This window comes from Pleurodeles waltl, chromosome 5 (assembly GCF_031143425.1).
Source record: "Pleurodeles waltl isolate 20211129_DDA chromosome 5, aPleWal1.hap1.20221129, whole genome shotgun sequence".
NCBI classification, from domain to species: domain Eukaryota; kingdom Metazoa; phylum Chordata; class Amphibia; order Caudata; family Salamandridae; genus Pleurodeles; species Pleurodeles waltl.
This window is the reverse complement of record NC_090444.1, coordinates 1,850,507,517-1,850,535,084: the sequence shown is the minus strand read 5'-3', so window position 1 is coordinate 1,850,535,084 and position 27,568 is coordinate 1,850,507,517. Positions and strand designations below refer to the sequence as shown.

The following is a 27,568-nucleotide window of genomic DNA, read 5'->3' as shown; positions in this document are numbered from 1 at the left end:
TGATTTCTGACCATTCGGCCAGAGGGTGTCGGTGATGCACAGTCACATGCCATGAACGCTCCATAATAGCTTGTGACAGTATGTAGCATAGTGGGCGCCAAGGGTCCAAGGCGAGTCAGGACATACCAAACACTAAGGCGCCTCAGGCACTGAACCCCCACCCCCCACAAGCACAACAAGACTTCTGGAAGTGCGGATGCAGCAGCCTGTACGTTTACACCACAGTACACTCAGTAACCCCAGCAGTTTATAGAGAAGTGAGTAATAGGGGCGAGAGGCCAATGCAAGTCAGAAACCCCAAAAACCTAGCAGCCCTAGTGCTCAGCCGACCACCACCACAAGGTTCCTGAATAAGCAGGTGAAGCCTCCAGTAAGCGGCCACATAGTTCTTCAGCAGTAAATGTTTTACATTAGAAGCATATAGCTCTGGTATATAGAGCCCCCTGTGCACCGAGAAAACTCAGAAAGGTTCCAGTGGGTGGACATTTGATCAGGAAGCAGCCTCTTGCTTTTTGTCAACGCTGCGCATCATCCCTGGGCCTTTACCACAAGGAATGCTCATGTTTTCCCCAGGAACCTGCAAGAGGTGTTCTTGGGTAATACTTTTTTCCAACATCTTGAGCAGTTTGTACGTTTCCTCATCTCCCCTTCACCACCATTCTGTGACTCGTGGAGGCAGCAATACTTGCTGTCAGTTAATTTCAGTTTCTGAAGGGGATTTAGCTAGTTTCCGATTCTCCTACAGATTTAATATAAAGTCGCTTTACCTTGTGCATAATGCGGCACGTTCTAAAGACCCAATCTGTCCTGTCTGCTCTCTGGTCGGTAGATCCATCCCTGTAAGATGATGGCTGTCGCTGGAGTTCATTCTCTCCACCCTACCCAATACCATCTCAGGCGATAAGGAGGTCATCAGTGGTCCATCTATGCACCTTGCTTCAGACCAGCCTTCCCCAAAGTCTAACACCAACAGCACTGTGTGCAACTGAGAGCAGTTCCGGCTTGGAATTGGTATCCTGCCTCGGTGGTCGGGGCATCCTAGGGTGTCTAATCCCCACACATTATCTATTCAAGGACAACATGTAAGTATTGTTTTACTGGTCTGACATTCAAAGAGTATTCTACTTGTAATAGTTCAGGGACAACACCCGTGGAAAGGACTGTGGCCTATATGTTGTACTGCATTAATTAGTGCACAAAGGTAAACTTTTTGTTCTTAATAGAAAAAGGCAAAAACTTTCCCAGTGCAAGCTCCAGGTATTCAATTACAGAGCATCCAGTCATTCCTTCTCAGGTATGAGTAGCTTATCCACTTCTGCATTTATGCTTTCCATTCTGGAAGTTGTAGTTTACATTTCCTGCTATCAGTGCAGGGCTACAAGTACCAGAAGGGTACAGTAGAAAGCATGTCTTGTCTTCTCAGTTAGCCTCCCAGAATTCCCATGTGTGTCCCACTGGTCAAGGGCCATTCTGCTCCCAAGAGAGGTAAGGGGGATTAGGTCACCTGACGTATCCACCCAGCTGCAGCCACATACGGGCCTACTATGTACCTGTCAAACCTTTTGGTTCATACTCAGTACCTGGCCTGTCATGGGCACCCTGACAAAGAGGGCTGATGTTCAGGAGTGCATTCCACATGGTGCAGAACACTTACATCTGACAAGGCATTTCCACAACATTCAGATTCAGAGGTCAGACACACCCACCTGGCCAGTTACTCTCAAATCAGGATTGTTGGCACCTGTGCCCTGCCCATCCACTTACAGGGACACCACCCTGTTGCTATGGATACGGCTCTAGGATGTCTACAGCAGAACTGCTAAAGAATTTAAAGGACCACTCCAGTTCTGCATCCACACACCGAGGACCCTCTGACTCCATATACTGAAGAACTTCTGCTGCTTGCTTCAGTTTGTATGGAACTTGAAGTTTCTCGAAATATTATGAGAACAGAATAAAAGCAAGAGGAAAGAATTGAGAGGAGGTAATCTTAGTGATTGTGTTAACTGAATCTCTGTTCCTCAAGAGAAAATGTTCCTTTTGGTTCTGTGTGCCAAGGATAGGTGAAAGGGTACTTTTTCTGTTGTAAACATTTTGCCCTTATCTTGTGTTCCTTTGCTTCAGGTTTGCCTGTTTGGTAATTCGGAAGTGTCCTTGAGGGACTGTCTTCGATCAGAGTCCTCGGAGCAGGAGCTGGTGCAGATCATCGGTGCAGCAGTGGGAAGGAAGAAGGCGCAGCACGCAGGTGAGTGCTGTCACCTGTGGCCACACAGTGCCTGATAACACACAGCTAACATCCAGGTGTAGACAAGTGGTGACAAAGTGAATAGGTTTGACTTCCATGCAGTGCAAGCACACAGAACCACACACAATGTGATACACATTTACACGAAGAGCAGGCACAGAGGTGAGTAAACTTACTGGCACCTTTACTCATACACCATCAAATACAGACATTAACGCACACAGATCAGTATTCGTAAGTATGTGCAGATGGGGCCACAGAATGACGTCGCACAGCACAAAGGATTATAATCACTGAGGGAGCCCAAAGAGGAGGAAAGCACTTGCTGTTGTGCCTGAGGTGATCCCCGGGTGTTGAGCCTGAGGTGAACCCAGGGCGCTGTGCGCGAGGTGAGCCCGGGGCGCTGTGCCCGAGGTGAGCCCGGGGCGCTGTGCCCGAGGTGAGCCCGGGGCGCTGTGCCCGAGGTGAGCACTGAGTAATACTTTGTTCAGAGACTCAGGGTTATATACATCATAGCAGCAGAGGCCATGAAAGACGGGTTGCAGATTTTGATATGGAGTATAGAGCGGAGGGCTCACATCACATTCCATGTGATGTGTGACAGCGTCGACCAGTCCTGCACTTTGTTTACAGCAGCATTTTTTCTGCTGGGATTTTTTAATCTAACCATAAAATAAAAACAAAAGTGGCATTTCCAGAATGCCGAGCTGTCAGAGCCCCATACCCCCTTTCATGGTTGGTGGGCTACAGGGAAGGAAGACGGGGGCTGCTGGGCTGTAACCATCATAGTCAACATAATTTACAACTAGTGTCCTTAGGTCCGTCCTGCTATAGCTCTGCAAGCTGAGCCTTCCACACCTTGTATGTACTCTCAGGATAGTGGGAGCGGACAGGTAAAGGTTTCTCTGGGAGGTGGCGTAGAGGACAAGAGCTCAAAACTCAACAGCCATTCAACGGATACAGTAATGCATTGTCCAGCCCAGTTTTTTGGGTAAACGAAAGTACTTTAGTCCCTCAGAAAAACAGAATACTTAGCAGTTCAAAAGGAATTGCACTTACAGAGCTGTAATCCTGGGCACGATGTTCAGACCCCCATTTTCAGTTCCCCCTCTCTACTCCGTAGGAGATTCCTAATGCCTACTATCCCTGAGTATACTGCGGGTATAGGCGTAGGTGCGGATTGTGACTGCGCCTTTCGATGCGGAACGTGTTTTCAGGACACAGGTTGACGAGATGTTAGAAAAAAATCAAAAAGGTCTCAGAAACTGTCAAAGCAGTGGGCGGCCGTCAGACCTCTAAACCCCGGTTTAGTTGGGTCAAAAACACCATCATCTGCTCCGAGGCTTGGCTCCTAACATTCCCGCAGCAATCCCAGATGAGTTCCCATTATAGGGCAGGCTCTGTAATACCAAAATGACCAAGAAGGCAGTTTGCTTAATACACAGTCCACTGCTTACCTCTCTAGAAAGCTTATCCTTATCAGCCAGTCCACATCCATCACAGGAAAGGGCCTTGCTCACCTCTCTACAAAGCTTCTCCTTATTATACAGTCCACATCCATCACAGGAAAGGGCCTTGCTTACCTCTCTAGAAAGCTTCTCCTTATCAGCCAGTCCACATCCATCACAGGAAAGGGCCTTGCTCACCTTTCTAGAAAGCTTATCCTTATCAGCCAGTTCACATCCATCACAGGAAAGGGCCTTGCTTACCTCTCTAGAAAGCTTATCCTTATCAGCCAGTCCACATCCATCACAGGAAAGGGCCTTGCTCACCTCTCTACAAAGCTTCTCCTTATTATACAGTCCACATCCATCACAGGAAAGGGCCTTGCTTACCTCTCTAGAAAGCTTCTCCTTATCAGCCAGTCCACATCCATCACAGGAAAGGGCCTTGCTCACCTTTCTAGAAAGCTTATCCTTATCAGCCAGTTCACATCCATCACAGGAAAGGGCCTTGCTTACCTCTCTAGAAAGCTTCTCCTTATCAGCCAGTCCACATCCATCACAGGAAAGGGCCTTGCTTACCTCTCTAGAAGGCTTCTCCTTATCACCAGTTCACATCCATCACAGGTAGGGGCCTTGCTCACCTCTCTAGAAAGCTTCTCCTTATTATACAGTCCACATCCTTCACAGGAAAGGGCCTTGCTCACCTCTCTAGAAAGCTTATCCTTATCAGCCAGTCCACATCCATCACAGGAAAGGGCCTTGCTTACCTCTCTAGAAAGCTTCTCCTTTTCAGCCAGTCCACATCCATCACAGGAAAGGGCCTTGCTTACCTCTCTAGAAAGCTTCTCCTTATTATACAGTCCACATCCATCACAGGAAAGGGCCTTGCTTACCTCTCTAGAAAGCTTCTCCTTATTATACAGTCCACATCCATCACAGGAAAGGGCCTTGCTCACCTCTCTAGAAAGCTTCTCCGTATCAGCCGGTTCACATCCATCACAGGAAAGGGCCTTGCTCACCTCTCTAGAAAGCTTCTCCTTATTACACAGTCCACATCCTTCACAGGAAAGTGCCTTGCTCACCTCTCTAGAAAGCTTATCCTTATCAGCCAGTCCACATCCATCACAGGAAAGGGCCTTCCTTTCCTCTCTAGAAAGCTTCTCCTTAGCAGCCAGTCCACATCCAGCACAGGAAAGGGCCTTGCTTACCTCTCTAGAAAGCTTCTCCTTATTATACAGTCCACATCCACCACAGGAAAGGGCCTTGCTTACCTCTCTAGAAAGCTTCTCCTTATTATACAGTCTACATCCATCACAGGAAAGGGCCTTGCTGACCTTTCTAGAAAGCTTATCCTTATCAGCCAGTTCACATCCATCACAGGAAAGGGCCTGGCTAGAAAGCTTCTCCTTATCAGCCAGTCCACATCCATCACAGGAAAGGGCCTTGCTTACCTCTCTAGAAGGCTTCTCCTTATCACCAGTTCACATCCATCACAGGTAGGGGCCTTGCTCACCTCTCTAGAAAGCTTCTCCTTATTATACAGTCCACATCCTTCACAGGAAAGGGCCTTGCTCACCTCTCTAGAAAGCTTATCCTTATCAGCCAGTCCACATCCATCACAGGAAAGGGCCTTGCTTACCTCTCTAGAAAGCTTCTCCTTTTCAGCCAGTCCAAATCCATCACAGGAAAGGGCCTTGTTTACCTCTCTAGAAAGCTTCTCCTTATTATACAGTCCACATCCATCACAGGAAAGGGCCGTGCTTACCTCTCTAGAAAGCTTCTCCTTATTATACAGTCCACATCCATCACAGGAAAGGGCCTTGCTCACCTCTCTAGAAAGCTTCTCCTTATCAGCCAGTCCACATCCATCACAGGAAAGGGCCTTGCTCACCTCTCTAGAAGGCTTCTCCGTATCAGCCGGTTCACATCCATCACAGGAAAGGGCCTTGCTCACCTCTCTAGAAAGCTTCTCCTTATTACACAGTCCACATCCTTCACAGGAAAGTGCCTTGCTCACCTCTCTAGAAAGCTTATCCTTATCAGCCAGTCCACATCCATCACAGGAAAGGGCCTTCCTTTCCTCTCTAGAAAGCTTCTCCTTAGCAGCCAGTCCACATCCAGCACAGGAAAGGGCCTTGCTTACCTCCCTAGAAAGCTTCTCCTTATTATACAGTCCACATCCATCACAGGAAAGGGCCTTGCTTACCTCTCTAGAAAGCTTCTCCTTATTATACAGTCTACATCCATCACAGGAAAGGGCCTTGCTCACCTTTCTAGAAAGCTTATCCTTATCAGCCAGTTCACATCCATCACAGGAAAGGGCCTTGCTTACCTCTCTAGAAAGCTTCTCCTTATCAGCCAGTCCACATCCATGACAGGAAAGGGCCTTGCTCACCTCTCTAGAAGGCTTCTCCTTATCAGCCGGTTCACATCCATCACAGGAAAGGGCCTTGCTCACTTCTATACAAAGCTTCTCCTTATTATACAGTCCACATCCATCACAGGAAAGGGCTTGCTCACCTCTCTAGAAAGCTTCTCCTTATTATACAGTCCACATCCATCACAGGAAAGGGCCTTGCTTACCTCTCTAGAAAGCTTATCCTTATCAGCCAGTCCACATCCATCACAGGAAAGGGCCTTGCTTACTTCTCTAGAAAGGTTCTTCTTATCAGCCAGTTCACATCCATCACAGGAAAGGGCCTTGCTTACCTCTCTAGAAAGCTTCTCCTTATTATACAGTCCACCTCCATCACAGGAAAGAGCCTTACTCACCTCTCTGGAAAGCTTCTCCTTATTATACAGTCCACATCCATCACCGGAAAGGGCCTTGCACACCCCCTCTAGAAAGCTTATCCTTAGCCAGTTCACATCCATCACAGGAAAGGGCCTTGCTCACCTCTCCAGAAAGCTTCTCCTTATTATACAGTCCACATCCATCACAGGAAAGGGCCTTGCTTACCTCTCTAGAAAGCTTCTCCTTATCAGCCAGTCCACATCCATCACAGGAAAGGGCCTTGCTTACCTCTCTAGAAAGCTTACCTCTCTAGAAAGCTTCTCCTTATCAGCCAGTCCACATCCATCACAGGAAAGGGCCCTGCTACCTCTCTAGAAAGCTTCTCCTTATCAGCCAGTCCACATCCATCACAGGAAAGGGCCTGGCTAGAAAGATTCTCCGTATTAGCCAGTCCACATCCATCACAGGAAAGGGCCTTGCTCACCTCTCTAGAAAGCTTATCCTTATCAGCTAGTCCACATCCATCACAGGAAAGGGCCTTGCTTGCCTCTCTCGAAGGCTTCTCCTTATTATACAGTCCACATCCATCACAGGAAAGGGCCTTGCTCACCTCTCTTAACTATCGAGAAAGCTTATCCTTATCAGCTAGTCCACATCCATCACAGGAAAGGGCCTTGCTCACTTCTCTAGAAAGCTTATCCTTATTATACAGTCCACATCCATCACAGGAAAGGGCCTTGCACACCCTTGTAGAAAGCTTATCCTTAGCCAGTCCACATCCATCACAGGAAAGGGACTTGCTTACCTCTCTAGAAAGCTTCTCCTTATCAGCCAGTCCACATCCATCACAGGAAAGGGCCTTGCTCACCTCTCTAGAGGGCTTCTCCTTATTATACAGTCTACATCCATCACAGGAAAGGGCCTTGCTCACCTTTCTAGAAAGCTTCTCCTTATTATACAGTCCACCTCCATCACAGGAAAGGGCCTTGCTCACCTCTCTAGAAAGCTTATCCTTATTATACAGTCCACATCCATCACAGGAAAGGGCCTTGCACACCCTTCTAGAAAGCTTATCCTTAGCCAGTCCACATCCATCACTGGAAAGGGACTTGCTCACCTCTCTAGAAAGCTTCTCCTTATCAGCCAGTCCACATCCATCACAGGAAAGGGCCTTGCACACCCTTCTAGAAAGCTTCTCCTTATTATACATTCCACATCCATCACAGGAAGGGGCCTTGCTTACCTCTCCAGAAAGCTTCTCCTTATTATACAGTCCACATCCATCACAGTAAAGGGCCTTGCTTACCTCTCTAGAAGGCTTCTCCTTATTATACAGAACACATCCATCACAGGAAAGGGCCTTTCTTACCTCTCTAGAAAGCTTTTCCTTATCAGCCAGTCCACATCCATTACAGGAAAGGGCCTTGCTTATCTCTCTAGAAAGCTTCTCCTTATCAGCCAGTCCACATCCATCACAGGAAAGGGACTTGCTCACCTCTCTAGAAAGCTTCCCCTTATCAACCCGTCCACATCCATCACAGGAAAGGGCCTCGCTCACCTCTCTAGAAAGCTTCTCCTTATCAGCCAGTTTACAACCATCACAGGAAAGGGCCTTGCTCACCTCTCTAGAAAGCTTATCCTTATTATACAGTCCACATCCATCACAGGAAAGGGCCTTGCTTTCCTCTCTAGAAAGCTTCTCCTTATCATCCATCACAGGAAAGGGCCTTGCTTACCTCTCTAGAGGGCTTCTCCTTATTATACAGTCCACATCCATCACAGTTAAGGGCCTTGCTCACCTTTCTAGTAAGCTTCTCCTTATTATACAGTCCACCTCCATCACAGGAAAGGGCCTTGCTCACCTCTATAGAAAGCTTATCCTTATTATACAGTCCACATCCATCACAGGAAAGGGCCTTGCACACCCTTCTAGAAAGCTTATCCTTAGCCAGTCCACATCCATCACAGGAAAGGCCCTTGCTCACCTCTCTAGAAAGCTTCTCCTTATCAGCCAGTCTACATCCATCACAGGAAAGGTCCTTGTTCACCTCTCTAGAAAGCTTCTCCTTATCAGCCAGTCCACATCCATCACAGGAAAGGGCCTTGCTCACCTCTCCAGAAAGCTTCTCCTTATTATACAGTCCACATCCATCACAGGAAAGGGCCTTGCTCACCTCTCCAGAAAGCTTCTCCTTATTATACAGTCCACATCCATCACAGGAAAGGGCCTTGCTTTCCTCTCTAGAAAGCTTATCCTTATCAGCCAGTCCACATCCATAACACGAAAGGGCCTTGATCACCTCTCTAGAAAGTGTTTTCTTTAGTCTCCTAAACACACTTATTTCCGGAGCAAGACTTCTGCAGGTCCCCAAATTCAGACGCTACCGAAAGAGGGGGACGTTCCATCTTCTACCATGTTGCCAAGTTGAAGAACTCTCTGGATGCATTCAGGCTTTCACCAGACTGTTTTTCCTTTAGAAAGTCCTTCAAAACCTGGTTGGTTCAACTACAGTAGTATTCTTGATGTTTTAGCGCAGTGCAGGGACACCCCTTGTTTGGAGTAACATTGCGCTATAGATATGCTATTCATTCACTGATCAGGCATTAGGGACTTTGAAGATCCATTGGAAAACAGCGGTACGCACACAGGAAGAGGTAACCTGGGTAGAGGCATTGATGCAAACCAGGGAGGTCTCGGTGAGGTCTGGTTCGGTTCTGCTCAGAAAGCTTTACACAAAGGTCCAGTTGTAGACATTTGGACATGAGGAAGAGATTCATGTTTAAGAGGGTGTAGCCTTCAAGGTACTTTTATACATATGGAATTCCCCCAATCAGGAAACTACTGGACGCGAGTTGCAAAGACAATAGATGCACTGCTGCTCGCTGCCTGCGTTATCAGTGCCTCGGGCAGTCACTGAAATCTCTGCCCTGACTGCAGGACTATTCTGAATGAAGTCAAAAGTCCTGGCACAAGGCCCCAATGCCTGCAAGAGGATGAGGTTCTTCGTGTGTATCAGCAGGACCATAGATGAAGAGCTTGACAAGTATAGTCTAGGGGCTCGATTTAACATTTGGTGGCCGGGACATCCTCTGCCAGGGCAACTGGGTAAATTACTCCATCACCCCAGAGGATGTCCCGGCTGCCAGATTTTGAACTGTCCTTCAGGCTGACTGACATTTCAAGAACTGGCAGGAAACACCCTCAAGTTGACTCCTGCCAATGTATTATAACTTTGCCGGGTGACACCACCAAACATGACAGAGCTGTATGGCAAAGTACAATGGTTTTTATTTTCAAAAACCACAAAGTGGGATTTTGTTTATGAAAGTAAATGCCCCCCCCTCACCATGGGACTTTTGTCCCATGGTGAGGGGGGGGCATTTTGCAGTTTTCAGTGCCCCTTACTGGCAGGGTTTTCCTGGCGGTGATGGGCAGTGAAAAATGACCGGTATATCTGCCCATCTAACTGAGGTGGGTGGACTTGCATGTCAGTCACATTGGAGACGGAGTAGTCTCTGGCATAGTTACACCAAAGGTCCGTCCGCATGTAAATGTGGCAGCGGGGCCGTGGTATGGGTAGAAAGGATACTCTATCGCCATGGCGACAGAGCACCTTTTCCACCAACAGAGAAGTCTTTTACGTCCTTTACTGCACCAGTTGTGACCTAGCAATGTCTTCTAGAGCCGTCCCCTGCAGCCACTGCAACATGAATTCTTCTGCCTGTGCCTTTATCTATTTTCAACCTTTGAGTAATAAGGGAAGGTCTTTTATTCTGTAAGAATTTAATTTCCGCCTTAACAAGTTCAAACTCATTGGGCACTACCTCTGATATCAATGCACAACTCCTTTCCATAAACATAGTTTTTATATTGAAATATGTTCTTGTGGTTCCCAAAAGATGTTCCATAAGAATAAAATATGTTGTCTGGCTGTACTGAGACCAAGACAATGTCCATCCCATTGGTTTTCAGTAATGTGTCCTTTTTGGCTGAGATCTGGTATCAGAAGGCCATCATATCCCTTCTAGGTAGGCTAAAACCCATTCCACCCATAGGGGGTGAGTACCCAATGGTGCACATTCTGAAATGTTCTAATTAAGTGAAATCTGTAGAGTGGTCATGTGGAGATTAGGCAACGCATTTTCCATACATTGTCTAGTTTCTGTCTCTTTAACAGACACAGAGGTTGCTCCGACTTCTTGGATGAAATTAATTGATATTTTAGGGGTTTGTTCAAATTCTATTTCACCCTTGTGGAGATTAAAGTTGATTTTCTACTTTAGGGTTTATGAATGTCAATGAAGATCTTATGATGGGGAAGGAAAAGTGAGTTACTTGTAGGCCTAGTTCTCCAGCATGAGTATTGTCACTGAATGTATAAGTAATTTACCTGCTTCCCCGGAAGAGCCACGGATTTGGAGGTAGTAATAACCGTGGTTAAGATACTCCCTCTAAATTGGATATTACAATAAGCTCCGACTGACTGTCAGTGGCTCAGGAGCCTCCCCTAAAGTGAAGCCATCCCATTACTCGTCAATGGTGTTTTTGTCTAGCTAGTCATATTTCCTTCTGGAATCTAAATACAGTTTACAGCTTACAGCTACTTTCATATGAGTAGCGTTAACATATGTGATGCATTCCTCCTTATAAAAAGTCTCTGAGAAGCCGCACACAAGTGGAGACATTGTTATGGTGGAAATTTAGCAAAGCCTCTGATGTGGAACTAGTCTTGCAAGTAAATACTTTTTACTTTTCTTTGTGAACATCATTTGTGATCTCTCTTTGGACAATCCTCTTCAGGTGGCACCCGTGCTAAAGAATAACAGGCAGTGAGTAAGAAGCAAAAAATGAGGGCGGGGCAAACTGCAAGTCCATGGAAGTCACTGGTTTATGGACTAGAGGCGACAGGGGTGTGGCAGCATGTGCCATTAGTAGAGTGATACTAAACCCGGGGTTTGTATTGTGAAACCAGACCTTGCCCATCAGAAGGAAAGCTGTCTTCACAAACAAGGTCAGAATTGCAATCTACTTCACAGCTGGGTGCAATAAATTAGGCCTAAGCCCTAGCCTTGAGTGCCCAGGGATGCAGGAACCAGGCGGGGAGCAAGAGAATCTATAGGCAGTCCTCTGCAGCCTTGGGACCTGGTCTGCTGTTAAACCGCCCTTTACTATTTTTATGCTACACCTCAGTCTCGTATGAATTAAAATTGTGTACCCCAGATTCTAGACCATTGAAGCCGTGGACTACTCAAATCCAATAACATATGGCCAACGCAGCGTAAAACTACAGTTTTTCAAATGTTTCCATTTTTCCATATGGAAACGCTTGTTAAGTGAGATAAATGCGGAGTATTGCATTGCTCTGTGAAGTGCATCTTCGGTTGGGCGTGGCTCTCTGTCAGTTTTCCTGTTTCAGGATTGCTCCTGTTTGGGAGGCGCCAGCCCTGCTGATCAGCCTCCATTGGCCAGGACATCAATGGTGTCTCATTCATGCCAGGCCAGCTCACTTGACCTACTCAAGCTGACTTTGTGTGTAGAATTTAATAATTATGTCTTATAGCAATTGATTGAGCATGGTGACCCCTCAGGGAGTGAGAACAGTTGTGTCTTTCTGGTTAGAAGGAAGGCGGGGCTCACACTGAACACTGTAGTGGACCGCAGCCCTGTGGCGGGACAGGAAGAAACCATTAAAAGTGATGAACGGAGTGCCTTACTTAATTTCAGCCACTTGTAACTACTCTGGGACACCATTCATTCCATTGACATCCCATTGCGTTTTTAGCTTCTCTGTATCATGACGGGCAGAGGTGAAGCAACTGCAAATCAGCCTTGGTTGTGCCCCACAGTGGGCAATCCAGACTGATTGGCCAAGCCATGTCTCCTATGGAACATGAGCGTCACTACATCAGTGAGGTGCAAATTTGGGTCCCCTGCAGCTCCAGGGCCTGTTCTCTCAGCACAACCATTTTAGTCTTGGACAGCAGAAAAAGTGATGAATGTAACAGTTAAATTAATCTCAGCCACTGGTAATTGATATCAGTTGCATTTCACTTCATCATTTTATAGCTTGTCTGTGCTTTTACATATGGGGAGCTAAACAGATCAAGCACAGACACTACCCCAGGGCTTCACTAGCACATATACAAACCTCAGTAGATTGTTCTGAATAACCCTTTCAGAAACCATAGAAATGCGAAGTGTTTTTTGTGTCCTCTCTCCAGATTATTCTCCACGGAAAACTGGTTGTTACTCCAGTATGTGTAATCAGATTTTGCACCGTGATACCTGGGTGCCACAATGGCACCCGGAAGTGCTATATAGAAATAAATACCCTCCCATATCCTGCTGTCTATCCCAGATGTCGGTTCTAGAATCAGAAAACTCTTTTTAACTCAAGTGCAAATACTTGATAGTTTTTACAAGTGTCTGCAGGCTCTCGGCTGAAAGATCCCACTTTGAGAATTGCTGGAGAAGGGGGTGAATCAAGATCTTAGAGCACACTTAAAAGTGGCAATATTTAAAAATATTGCCCATAGAATTGCTAAGTAAACATGATTTTTGAAACGTAAATAACCCAATTGGTAGTTTACATAGCAGCCTTGTTTTCTTATTGTATTTCTCTGATTTGTAGGCATGTTCAACATCTCTCAAATGAAGAACCGGCCTATGATCCTCATCGGTGGGTGAAGAAGCCGTACGTAACAGCATTTTTACTAAGATGTTTTTTAATGTTGGGGTTGTGTGTAAAGCCGACACCATGCTGGCCCGGTCAGTGGCCCTTTAAGAGATCTACTTGTTCTAGGTTCCCTGTTAAGGATCTAGCAGAAGAATCTTATAAAGTATTTTTTGTGTGTAGCGCACAGATCTCAGAATCTAAATAATAATGATCAATGGTAAATGTTTTCTGTACTAAATTACAATAAGGAAGGTGATACTATTCATCATTTGATCTTTCGTAGATTTACATGCTTGAATCATTCGTTGTTACTGCGCTCGGAGTCCTCTGTGACATTAGAAAATAGCAGTGAAATGTAATAACTCACCTTCATGGCAGTAGGCAGTTCTTATTCAGATGCACATTCAGCTCATTGTAAGTGCTGAAATCCCAGCCAATAAAATGAAAGTGCTTTGAACTCGCCTCCGCCCCCTCTTTCAAGGTCGTCATACTTCTGATTCCTTCTGAGGAAGTACCGGTTAAGAGCCTCGGTTTGTAGAGCCACCCATCAGCTAAGTTCAAAATTTAAGCTGAGATTTTAAGGTAAGATTTGTTTGTTTGATGTGTTTATTGTGCACTGGTCTATCAGTCTTTCCATGCTCAGTTGCAGCTCACTGCGTTACCTGAGTGTGTGGGTTCTTGGACAAAGAATAATCTGTTATAATCTAATTGGTGCAGTGATTTTAGGGAAACCATCTACTACAGAAGAGAAAGAAGGCTTTATTCAAAACTTGTGCCTTCTGCAGCCAAAATTACAACATGTGCTGATGATTCTAATACTGAGTGTGTGTACTACCATCCTCTCTTGTGACCAAGGACTGGTCCACGCGCCTAAAATCTTCTTCAAAAACTGAAGAAGGAAGAAAGGCTTTATCTTGCTACTGTAGTGAAGAAAATACGTAGTCCTAGTTGACCTACAAGATGCCTCCTATCATGAGCCGGACATCCGATCACTGCGTATGTCTGTGTTTGTGTTGCCAGTCAGTTACTGTTGCCCGGTCAAATTGACCCCAGTGTGTTAGACCAGTAGCTGTCTCCAGAGACAAAAGCCGCCTCTTCCAGTACCATGGTGAGTGGCTACTGAAGATAAGATTTGAAGGCCACCACAGCAAGTGCTCTTGAATTCTTCTAAGAGTTTAACATTTTGCCTAAATCGAGGAGGGAAGCATTTATAGAATCTGTTGCATTAACTTTTTGTTGTCTTTAAGGATGATGCAAGGATCTGGCTGGGCACCATATCAAGTGAAACTTTATATCCACAAAAAGCCTTGGCTACCATCTTGCCGTAAAGAGATAGGAAGAGATCTTGTAGCCCTCTCCAACATTGTGCCCTTAAACTGGCTTCCAATGTATGCAAAAACACTTCTACTTCATCATTCTTCCCACTAGTGAAGGGGTTTGTGTGTGTATTCAGTGGTGGAAGCATTTGTGCTGAGGATGCCTTTCTCTTCCTCATGTGAGCAGATTGTGAAGGCTGTAAATCCACCTGGATTCCTCAACTGTGACGAGACATTGAAGGTGTGAAGCAGAGTCTCTTTTCTTTTTGTGGAAGGGCCCTGTATAGTGGTTAGTAGAGTCACATTGCCGTCTGAAGCTGGTGTTTGTTTGGGTTTGCATGGTGGGCTTTATTCAGGCATGTAAAGGAATTAAATGCAAAGCCTGTCTTGGTCTATGTTTGATGACGGTCTAAGCCATAGGTTCTCTAAGAGGAGATGAACTCTTTCCACCTTGTTTCCTGGAGGTTGGATCCCATAGTTGGATTGGTAGACTAAATATATTATAGATTGCTAAAGGAAAAGTGTATAAACATTCACCGACAAGGATTCCTGTTCTGATGGCGATTAATTCAAGCATGTGAATCCATGAAATATCCCAGTGTTTAAGAACTTTAAGGAATTGTTCTTACTTGTAATTCTAGTTCTTCTTAGTGAATCATTGAAGTGACCCCCCATCCTTCCCTGTGTAGACCACAGGATGGTTTAGTGAGCGGAGTCAGGATCCAAAAGGCCCCATAAAAAAGTAACTGTTGGCTGTGTGGCTGCAGTTTACTTATTTACTTTTGTTCTTTGTCTTAAAAATGGGCTGTGAAAGATTATAGTGACAGTTTTGTATACCGTGATTCTTGTCAAATCCATTGGCCCTTTTTTTAATGGAAAATGAATTAAATCCAGCCAAATAAGCCTGTATGTAGGCTGCACCTTTTAGATTGTTTTTACATTTTCATATTACAATGAGATCTTTTTAAAAATTCTCTCCCATCTCCTACATGTGGGAAGAACTATTCAGTGCCTGTGACTTCTTTGAAGAGTCCCATGTAAGAGAACCATTGACATTAGTTAACATTTTTGCTCTGACTGTGCTCTTTTACAACCATGCTTTAGGTACTTCTGAATAAATTTGACAAATTAGTGGCAGCCTTGGGAAATTGTTGCTTCTGGAACACCCCATCACAGTTGAGCGCCTTCCTGAGTAACCAGGTTGTTTCTGCTGCTCTTGTAAATGTGGCAGCTTGACATCCTCTTCAATCCTAGTTTTTACCAAGCTCCCAAAGAGTCTCCTCCAAAGGCCCAGAGACTCCAGAACCAAGTGGCCAGAATGTGTTTCATCTGGCAGTGACACAAGCACCGAAGGTAAGTGGTCAAAATACTCTAGAATAAGGTTCCAACAACTATGTGCCATGCGCACAGTTTACAGGAGTAGAGGTCCAGGATAGCTCTGGGGCCTGGCTGTCCATTACATGGCGAACGGAAACCTGTGATTACCAACATCCAACCTTATCTCTAAACAAGCCTTCAGATGGAGAAAACATGGAAATATATCTCTGGAAGTCCCAGGATTTAGGCTGTGTAGCTTGCTGAGCCTTCGCCTCAGGGTGGGACCACACTACAATCCTCTCAAGAAAGGTCTACAAACCACAATGTGTGAGCATGCATTCAGCTAAGCCCAACACCTCTCAGGTCAGGAATTGAAAAATACCCTACCAGGAACTATCTCTTCACCTTTTGTAACCTACCTCCCCTATTTTGTATTTCACCCAGTGCTGCAAAGCAATCTAGAAGGAGATGAGTACCCTCTACTAAAACTCTAAAGGTAGTTCGATACTACAGAATCACAAACTGGAAACATTCTCCCTTTCAGGGAGGTACATCTGAATGCTGGAATTGCTCCAGTTGTATATTTAGCAGAACCAAGCCCTCGATCCTTAAAACTCTTTGCATGATTGTAAAGAATTTGTGCTTATATGCAGCTCTGTAATTTCACTTGTGGGGTGGCGTGAGGCTGTTGCAGAGCCAATCTGATAGAGGCTTCTAGTTGCAGATTCCTTTTGAATTTCCTCCAGGCGTCAGTCTGGATCCAGAGATATTTCTCGAGCAGTACCCTTACGCCATCAGGTGGCATCAGTTGGCTCCGGATCCATCGTTGACATTGGAATTACTTCATGGGACCTATATAGGCGGCGCCCCAGTGTCCGTTCTTTTCTTTCCGCACCAGCCTTTGCGCAAATGCAAGCAAGAGCTACCCCTACAGTCATTTTTTGACTGGACTTTTGACTTTTGTCAAAGCCTTTTTTGACACTCTGGTGCATCAAGATGTTGTCATGGAAGACCGGCTTCAAGCCTTGCGACTCCTGTCATCCGATCTTGGCTTTGATGGATCTGCACTTTGTGTGTTTTGGAGCGCGACCACAACCCAAACTCGTGTTCTGAGTGCTGGGCCATAAACCCCATAGTTTGAGGGAGTGGTCCCTAAAGCTACTTGCAGCCTGGTGCTCGACTCCTCATCGCTCCCGGTCTCAGTTGAGAGGAAGGTCCCGAGACTGGTCGTGGAGCTCCTACTCTTTATCGTCCCACTCAAAATCTTGAGACACTCGGGTAAGCATACGAAGAAGTCAAAGATGAGTTAGCGTTCTTCGTCTTCACTCAGTCAGTCGGCTGACGCAGTGCGGGAAAAGGAGCGTTGTCGCTGTAGGCCTTCGTCCTTGGAGCCTACTTCTGGGTCAGCTCCGTGCCTCCCCGAGTTTCCGGGATCCTGAGCCACCCCTTCCCAACTATGCGAGTTCTACGAGGCCATGCGCCTCATCTTTGGGTAGTCCGACACCACTGAAGTGCCTTGAGGCCATGCGAGGTTGGCAGGGGCACCCTTGGGTTCTGCGCTGGTGGCTTCGGCTTCGACTCTGGGAGTGCACCCATAGATCCATTCCCAGATCTGAGCTGCCATCTCAACCTTCCCTGACAACGGTTCCGAAGTCGATGCTCCTGAAGCCGCCTGTGCCCATGGTCGCCGTTGATTCCATTGTCATTGGCAACTCCGACATGGAGCCAGACCGGCGTCGCTCGGCGCCGATTCAGACTTCGACAGATCCTTGTTCCCTGGTTGGAAACTGACCCTTATTGTAATGGGCTGGGGTACTGTGATTGTGTGCAGGGTCTGGACTGCCCTATGGACTGGGTGAAGCCAGTGGTCTGGACACTTCCCCTGACACTGGCATGCTTTCTCCTCCTACCGTGGCTACGGAGGACGTGGCGTCCTATTCAATGGTGGTGAGGAGAGTGGCCAAGGTCTTGGGCCTCAAGCTGCCTTCAGTGCCTGTCCAGCCTAACCTCCTGACAGAGGTGCTTCAACTTTGTGCTTCCATCTCTGACCCCTTTTGCCCTTCAATGAAGCCCTCACTGACGTCCTGGGGACCTGGTCCAAACCCAGCATAGGGGCTCCTGTAAACAGGGCAATAGTCTGCCACCCTAGGCCTGCCCCTAACGACCCAGTGTTGTTAATGTAACAGCCAACCCCCTGAGAGCTTGTTTATCCAAGCCTTCACTTCCCATGGCACTTTCCCTTCCACACCCCTGGATAGGGAATCCAAGAGGCTGCATGACCTTGGGAAGAAGAAGTTTTCTTCCTCCAGCCTGGCTTTATGGTCTGTGAACGCCGCATTCCTTTTGGACCATTACACCCATACTTTATGGGACACCATTGCGCAGGTGCTTCCACAGGTCTCGGAGGAGGCCCGGGCCATTTTCTCTCAAGCTGTTGCTGATGGGAGAAACGCAGCTAAGTTCACAATCAGATCTGGGCTGGATATGACTTACTCTCTGGGCAGAGTGGTTGCTTGAGGTGCCACGCCTCGTTGAGGACGTCTGGCTTTTCAGAGGATGTCCAATCCACCCTAATGGACATGCCCTTTGATGACACCCATCTCATCAGAGGCAAAGCTGACTCTGCGCTTGAGAGCTTTAAGGAGGCCGGGTCCTTAGGCCTCGCAGCTGCCACTCGCCCCCATCAGTCTGCTTTTCGTCCTTGTCGTAGCTATGAAACTGGCACCCAACCACGTCCATTCCTCTCCGCTACCATGCTGTGCATGCTGCCCAGCCTCTTTGTGACCGAGGACGTGGGAATCCAACATCCACATGGATCAGGGAGCCAGTGGTCTAGCAAGTCCACCGGACCCCCTGCAGCCTCCAAACCTTCCTAGTCTGATGCTTTTCCATCAGGCACCAGTCAGAGGCAGTATTCGCCATCACCTACTCTGCTGGCATACTATCACATCAGATACGTGGATTTTGCAGGTAGTCCGAATGGGCTACTCCCTCCCCTTTGAGATTGCCCCTCCATCCAAGCCACCATCCTAAGATCACATGACAGGGGATCACTTGGCACTTCTCCAAGTGGAGGTTACGGCTCTCTTGGCCAAGGGAGCCATAGAGACGGTCCCTGTGCCAGAAGTAGGTTGTGGTTGTTATACCCAGTACTTTACAATTTCTTCCTCAGAAAGGAAAAGTTCAAAATGCTCATTCTGGCTTAGGTTCTTTCTGCCCTAGACCCAGGAAAATGGATGGTAGTGTTGGCAATGCACAACGCTTATTTTCATATTCACGTCCTGTCTGCCCACGGCTGCTACTTGTGGTTCCTGATATGTCACAAGCACTTTCAGTTCATTGTGTTCCCCTTTGGCTTTAGCAGTGCTCCTCAGGTGTTCACCAAGGTGATGGCGGTGGTTACAGCTCATCTGCGCATATCAGGTGTTTCAGTCTTCCCCTACCTCGACCACTGGCTGTTGAAGGCGGGCTCGCCCCAGGCTGTCGTCTCCCACCTCCAGTGGACCTCCTGCAATCACTGGGGCTCACTATAAATGTACCGAAGTCACACCTGACTCCCTCTCAGATGCACCCCTCCATTGGAGCTGTTCTGGACACAGTGCAGTTTTGGGATTATCTTCCCGAGCTGCAGGTCCAGGTTATTCAGGCTTGGATTTCGGTGAGAATAACTGAGGCTGCTGGGCCTTATGGCCCCCTGCATCCTGCTAGTAAATCATGCCAGATGGCATATGTAGGCTCTGCAATGGGACCTGAAGTTCCAGTGGGCGCAGCATCAGGGGAATCTCTCCGACATGGTCCAGATCTCAGAGGGGACTGCACAAGATCTGCAGCGATTGCTTTTATACCGCGATGGATAAGAGGCAGATCCCTCGCCCTTTCCCAACCAGATCTCACAGTAGTGACAGATGCATCACTCTTGGGATGGGGTGGCCACATGAGCCAAGCAGAGATCAGATGCGTCTAGTCCCCTGCAGAGTCCGGGCTCCACTTCAGTCTTTTAGAGCTCAGGGCGATCATGCTAGCATTGGGAATGTGGTGAAGGTGCTAACAGACAACACAACCCCCATGTGGTACTGCAACAAGCAGGGTGGGTTGGGGTCATGGACCCTTTGTCAGGAGGCTCTGCGCCTCTGGACATGGCTGGAACATCAGGGCATTTCCCTGGTGGTTCAACACTTGGTGGGCTCTTTGAACGCCAGAGCGGACACACTCAGCTGACAATGCCTGGTCAATCACGAATGATGTCTCCATCTGGAGGTGGCACAAGGTCTTTTTCAGCATTGGGGAGAGCCTTGGTTAGATCTGTTCGCCTCCGCCGAGAATGTGCAATGTCAGCTGTTCTGCATGCTGGAGTTTCCAAGGCAGCACTCGCTCGGTGCTGCTTTTCGACTTGAGAGGAGCTCAAGTCTCCTATTCGCCCATACCACTTCTGCCCAGAGTTCTCAAGAGGATCAAGAACAAATGATCCTTGTGGCTCTGGACTAGGCACGAAGAGTCTGGTATCTGGAGCTATTGAGCATGGCCATCTATCCTCCAATTCGACTGCCCCTTTGGGAGGATCTTCTGTTGTGGGGGGCGGGGGTAAGTTGTTCACCCAAACCTATCCAGTCTCTGCCTTCTTGCATGGAGCTGCGTCAGTTGACAGCTTCTGACCTTCCGCCCGAAGTCTGTAACGTCATCTTGGCAGCCAGGCGTCCCTCCACCAAAACGATATACGCCTGTCAATGGAACAAATTTGTGGCATGGTGCACAGACAAGTCTGCGGACCCCCTTTCTGCCCCTCTTTTTTAGGTACTTTCTTTGACCCAGCAGGGTTCTGCTTTGGGCACTCTCAAAGGTTATTTGTCTGCTATCTCTGATTTCTCGAGACTACCAGATCAACCCTCCTTGTTTAAATCTCAGATAGTTAGTAGGTTTCTTAAGAGTCTTAGGAGTGCCTTCCTTGTGGCCATTACCTCTGCCCATAGGGTGAGTGACCTATAGGCTTTGTCAGGTAAGCCGCCCTATCTTACCATCTATCTTGACAAAGTGGTGCTTCGTACACGGGCCTCCTTTTTTCTAAAAGTGGTAATGCTGTTTCATGTAGGCCAATCCATCACCTTGCCTACTCTTTACGCACCCCCATATCCTTCTCAGGAAGAGGGGAGATTCCACCGACCTGACCCCAAAAGAGCATTGGTATTCTACTTTGATCATACAAAAGAGTTCCGGGTGGATGATTAACTCTTTGTCGGTTATGTGTGTGCAAAGAAAGGTCAGGCAGTGCATAAGTGGACCATCGCCAGATGGTCATACTCTGCATCAAGAACTGCTACACACTGGCTAAAAAGCAACCCCCTGAGCGTTTGCATCCTCATTCTACCAGAGCTAAAGCTGCAACCACTGCTTTAGCTCGTGGAGTTCCAGTCCTTGACATCTGTTAGGCGGCAGTGGGCATCTCTGCACACGTTTACAAAACACTACTGCCTGGACAATCAGGACCATAGGGATGGGCACTTTGCCCGTTCGGTCCTGCAGGACTTTCTAGTATAATCTTAGTTCGCAGACCTTCTGCCGGGGACGGTGTTTATTGGGTATCTATTCTAAGGTAAGGAATCTGCAACTAGAAGGCTCTATCAGATGAACAAGCTATTTAACTTTGGTAATGCCTTATGTGGTAGAGACAAATTCTAATTGCAGATTCCTTACTGACCCACCTGTTCTCCCCGCTCTGTGAACTGATTTCTTGGGACAGGGACTTCCCTTTCAAGGCCCTAGTTTAGATGCACCAGTGGTCAGTGTACTTCTCGGCTCTCTGCTTCTGGCGTGGAAAGTCGTGAAAAGTAACTGACGTCAGTGCACGGGGTGGCGTCTGTATAGGTCCTGCAACGTCATATTGGGGCGCGTGATGCAGATGACGGACACGGAGCTGACTGACGCCACCTGCCGGCACACAGGGGTAGTGCTTCAGAAAAATCCTTGGATCCAGAGTGACGCCTGGGGGAAATTCTAAGGTAAGGGATCCGCAACTAGAATATGTCTCTTCCAGATAAGACATTACCGAAGGTAAGTAACTTGTTTAACAGTGCCACGTACTGGCATGTAGGGCCCATTTCTTTGAACATTGTGAAAATACAGATCCTGTCTGGCACCTGGGATTATTCTAAAGGTGAGGAACCTGTGGTTAGAGTATCCACAAGAGAGAGCATTACCAATGATAAGTAACTTGATCTTCTATATCAGTTTGCTGATGGGTCTTGCCACTGACTATGGCCTATCAAGTGGAGGAATGATGCCGCCCACTGGCCCAAGTCCTCATGCTGCAAGAGTGTCCGTTACTTGCACAGTGAGCCTGTGGCACTCAAAAAATAATATTTGTAAAATATTTAATCTAATTATGCATCCAGCAATGCTTGCCATTGTGTGAAACTGCCTACTTTACATATATTGTCCTTCTCTTCCATCACCCAGACCAGCCTAATTATTACAATATCTACAGAACTTTGCATCAGTCTGAAACGTGTAATATTTTGTGTCCTTAAATCATTGACTTCTGTTGTCACTGGTCCGTGTAACAAAGTCGGACATTGCAGCTAAAGCAAGATGAAAAGTTGTTTAACCAGCACAAACATCCTTTAATAAGGATGGGTCTCGGACAAAAAAGGTAGAAATCTTCACCAATAGGTTTGCTACCTCTCTTTGGTGCAGAGTTTGCTGCTTTTTTGACTTTGTAAGGTTAGACGTGGAAACCTGCTATTGGTGCAAGTTTTCGGGCATTCTCATGGAAATCCTTTGTGAGTTTCATTTTTATGCAACCATATATATATGTGTGTGCGTTTTTGCACGAGTAATGCATTCATTATCTTTCTGTTGTTTGTACTCCACAGGACAAATGTTTTTCCCTGTGGAGAAGCCCCTTCCACTATGACCTTACCAGTTTCGGAGGGGTGCTTTTCCCCCTTCTACTCTGGAAAAGGGTATTACTCTGGCCCATGTTAGAGGTAAATCTCTGACCTTTTCCAAGATGGAAAGTAGTATTAGACGAGATTGTGATTACTTCCAAATAAAACTTATAGGGCATCCTCACCCTGTAAGGTGCAATTAACACTCCTGCTGTAAATGTAATAACAGAAACCTCTTCCTAAAATAAGGTTATTTTCAACTCTAAAACCTGAGCTAGAAGAATGGTTTTGCAGTCTTAAATAAGGCTGTTTTTACATATAAATGTTTTGCATACACAAGTAGCTTCGAGAATCTGGTCCAGTGTTTCTCTGAGGCCCAGTACCTCCCTGCAGAGTATCCAAGGAGTTCTAGATGTTGGAGATATGCTTCTGCTGGGTTTAGAACAACAAGCCATGCTGTTTGTGTGCTAACCACAGTGCAGGAGCTCCTCGCCAAGTTGGCGCTCTGTGCCTTCTTCCAGGCTGCAGCTCATGTCATCCAAGTGTCAGAAGGAAAGAATCGCTGATCAGAGTGGACTCACTTTGTAGTTCAGGAAGAAGTTTACATTAGATTGGCCTGAATGTAAGAGGAAATGCTGTTTAACTACTTTGGTCCCTGGACACTGGCTCCTCGTCTTTTCGTCGGAACTTGGTCAAAATCTATATGATTTGGAGCTAATCAAGTGATCACACACTGCCCCAAAAATGCCCTAAAAACAACTCAACATAGTGCTGTTACTGTCCCAATAACATGATTTGTACCCACCATCACATCTCAACGGCGTTTGGTTTGACCGTCCCTACACACCCTGCTGTAGGTACCATGCCTGTTGTGAGAAGTTCTTCTACAGTAAAAATGTTCTCTAAAGCATTCTGGTCCTTCTTGAAGGTAGGTATTCATTGTATAAAATCTGTTTCATCTGTGGTTTTTGTAAGTCAGAGGCCCTTGAGCAGGTTTTACAATATTTGTTAAGGGTTAGTGCTTGTCCTTGCAAAGTGGAGGTTCCCCAAAAAGTGATCAGCGCCTGGCGAGGCAGCGCACCCCACTCTGCCTACTCTGCTCATGGGTGGACGCCTTTTAAGTGTCTAGGAGTCTGTTCACCAGGTCTGAATTTAAAGGACTTTTTCATAAACCTCCTGGCCAGCAGGGGCGTGGCCGAACCAGACAAGATGTCGGATGCGTAAACGCGTAGCTCCGACAGGGCCTACAAAAGATCCTGCTGAAAACGTCCCTCCCAGGGACCTATTGGGTTAACCCACTTGCGTCGGGGGAGCCTGTACCGGCGGGGAGCGGCGGAGCCCGGGGCTGTTTTCCCCGACCCGGCTGGCGCGCCGATCAAGGGGCGGCCTTGCCGCGCGCCGGGCTCGGCGTCGGAGCCGCACCCTCGTGTGGAGCGGAATGCCCAGCGGAGGAGGTGGACGGAGGCCGAGTGCTGCGGCGGGTCCCCGAGGCTGACGCAGTGGACTGCGCTGCGCTGAGGGGCCACATCGGACCTGATCCTCGTTCTGGCATCGCTGGAGATGCCCCGCTGATTCCCGGAGCTGTGGAGGCGGCTGCTGGGGCACTGATCTCGGACGCACAGGGCAGGTGAGCGATGCTCGGGTGGACCCCGGATTGGACTGCGGGGGCCCTGAAACTTGTGGAGGAAGGCCTGAGTGCCCATCAGAGAGTGGTGGGGATGGCGGGGGCACTCTGGGACATCGAGGGGTGCCCTCCTGAGCTGAGGAAACTGGCTATCGGCGCCCCTGCCCTCCCCCCCCCCCCCCCCAGGAGAATTGAGGTGTTGGAACAGAGGTGAGGAGGTGGCCTGAGTTGGAAGGACAACGGCCGAGACTGGCACTGGGGAGAAGTGGTCAAGATCAGGCTGGGACCTGCTGGCTACTCCGGGGTGCTGACCCCGCCACGAGGATCCATGGCAACACCGTGCAGACAGAGGGGATGGAGGATGGAAGCGGCCCCCCCATAAAACGACCTGCAAAGACACATTGAGTGGACAAAAAGTGCACTGGGTTCTTGGGCATAGACGGAGGGAGAACCCCTCGGTTTAAAGAAAGGTGATTGAGACAGCAGCAGGCCCTTGTAGAGTGTGCTTAGAACATCAAGACTGGAGCCTACAACAGGGGAGACCTGTCCTGAACAGGTAATTAAGCTGTATAGCAGCGAGCTGCAGATGCCATCCAGAGCCCGGAATAGAGGCAATATGACGAGTCGCAGAACCCCAACCGAGCGCGGCGGAGAGCACAGCGGAGACCCCGACCACCCATCATTGCAAGCCACTCTTGATAAAATACTAGGTGCCATCGAAGACACCAAAATAACTCTGCAGCATGATATCAACCAGGTGGCGGTGGAGGTGGGCCTCCTGAGAGCGGACCACCAAAAGTTAACTGACAGAGTCCGGGAGGCAGAAAACATACTCTTGGAAATTGCCCCGAAACAAGAGACTTTGGAAGCCACGATAACTGACCTGACCGACCAAGTCCTGCGCCTGTCGTAGGAACAAAGTACGGGTAGTTGGACTACCGGAAGGCGTAGAAGGAAAAGACACATGGTGGGGTTCTTGGAGGAATGGATGCGGACAGTGGTGGCCCCCGAGGTCCTGACCCATTTTTTCCTCCCTGGTGCGAGCGCACCAGGTTCCCTCGAGACCCCTAGAGCTGGGAACACCGCCCCGGGTGGTGGTAGCCAAGCTGCTGCACTACAGAGACAGAGATGCCCTTCTCCAGCGTGCCAGAGAGGCTGGATACTTCAAGGTAGCGAACGGGGAGGTGACATTGTTCCCGGATTTCACGCTGGATGTGCAGACCAAACGGGCCTCCTTCTTGGCAGTGAAGAGAGTGCTTAGGGAGGAGGGGATCCAGTATTCGCTGCTCTTTCCGGCCAAGTTGAGGGTGTTTGCTAACAACAAAACCATGTTTTTCATGAAACCCGACGATGCATGGGAATGTCTGGAGTCACAAGGAATGGGAGAGGGGCTTCGAGGAGACGACCGCCGGGCCGGGCAGAACCCCCGTGGGGGACAGAGGAGACCACGGAACAGACGCCACACACGGGGTGAACCGACCAGAGCACAGAAGGACCTCGCTAAAAGAGCGGACTTGGAGGCTGTGGCCTCCATTAGCAAGGAAATGTCATTGCGGGAAAGCAGTGGAGGAGAATTGGACCGGGCCTCTGTATCCTCAGCGGGGGGCTTGGGTTGTTTTGCGACTGCTCCAAAGGTGACCCCTCAAACTGCAGATGAACTGGGCTGAATGAAACCATAAACTGGTCCTAGGGTGAGGAGTACAGCACGAACAGCAGGCCATGGAGCTACCACCCCCCACAGGTGTCTCGTCCACTCAGATACGGATGGCGAGACCTATATTTAACTTGTTGACTAAGTCGCACTGTTGTGCTCTTTCATGGGCCACCTACGGTTGGAGAGGCGCCCTGGGGGTTGGGAGTTAGGAGTTACAGTTCTATGTTTTTAATAGTGGTGTAGCGCGGAGGGACACAGATATATAGGACACATAGGCGGGGGAGGTTGGTCGTAGGGCCCGGTGGGGTGGGGGGCATATGGCCTACTACAAACAAGTTGCAGTGACAGAATACAACATATTAACATGGAATATAAGGGGAATGGGGTCGCCCACCAAAAGACATAGGGTGCTCGCCTACTTAAAAAGACGAGGTATACATGTGGCCTTACTATAAGAAACTCACCTTGTGGCAACCGAAATTGAAAAATTAAGGGGGAGATGCAGGGGGCAGATTTTCACTACCAAATATTCAGCTTTTGCTAGGGGGGCCTGGTGTGGGTTAGAGCGGGAGTCCCCTTTTAGGCCACCTCGACATACATTGATCCGGAGGGTATGTCTGTAATAGTAAGGGGAAGCTACATGGAGTTCCGATTGCATTAACCAGTGTATATGCCCCTAACCAAGACCAGATCCCCTTCATGCAGCACCTATCGAGCCATATTACACGCCGCCAAGAGGAGGAGCTAATGATTGGTGGACATTTTAATAGTATAATGGACGTTGACCTAGGCCGATCCACTCCACCACTAATGGGGCCGTAACACATAAAATAGCTAAGAATCTGAGAGAGTGGGTGAAGGCCTGGGAGCTGATAGATGCATGGCGTAGTCAGCATCCTAGAGAAAGGGACTACTGCTATTACTCCTGGCTCCACCGGGTCCACACCAGGATAGATAGGATAGTATGCTCGACCGCAATTGCACAGGAGGTGATGCACTCAGAATATCTAGGGTGCACCCTCTCTGATCACAGCCCCCTCATGCTTACATGGAAAGCGATCAGCGACAGACCCCCCTTTCCAATATGGAGATTGTCCCCGACAGCACTGGAAGACCAAGCATATAGAGAGATGCTACGTTCTCACCTGGCGAACCATATCGCTATTAATAAGGGCTCGGCATCTGCAAGACCTGTGGAGTGGGAGGCTCTTAAGGTGGCGATTAGGGGTTACTGCCTGGGGCAAACAGTCGGAATCAGACGCACATTGGAACGGGAACTGAATAAATTAGAGAGTGTCACACACAAGGGTGAAAAAGAGGAGAGCAGAGAGGCGACTGAGCGAGATAGATACAAGGAGGCCAAGAAGAACTATTCACAGGTCAAAGAGCAGTTGAGATGCCATAGTACACAGGGACATAGGGTTTCAGTGCAGGTGGAGGAGGGCAGATCGGACAGGATGTTAGCCTGGCTGGTGCGGCCAAGTGGAGGGGAGACATCCATTGTAGGAGTCAGAGACCTGAAGGGGGAACACAGAAGTAAGCCGGGAACCATAAATGATGCCTTCAGAGAATATTACACCTTCCTCTATAGAAGCCCAGAAGCACTCAAGACAGAAACACTAGACACCTACCTATATTCACTGCCTCTGAGTAGACTAGATCAGAGAGGGGGAGA

General features: G+C 48.0%; 1 protein-coding gene across 2 annotated transcripts in view; it reads left to right on the top strand.

The window, feature by feature from the left end:
- MOCS1 (molybdenum cofactor synthesis 1) overlaps positions 1–27,568 on the top strand; it is a 320,779-nt gene that overhangs the window by 223,223 nt on the left and 69,988 nt on the right. Inside the window, exons 9-10 of one of the 2 annotated variants that reach the window (XM_069236336.1) lie at positions 2,125–2,245; positions 13,057–13,104. In XM_069236336.1, the coding sequence (XP_069092437.1) occupies positions 2,125–2,245; positions 13,057–13,104 (169 nt within the window). Of the gene's footprint in view, positions 1–2,124; positions 2,246–13,056; positions 13,120–27,568 lie in introns of both variants that reach the window. The other variant, XM_069236337.1, reaches the window with a different exon arrangement.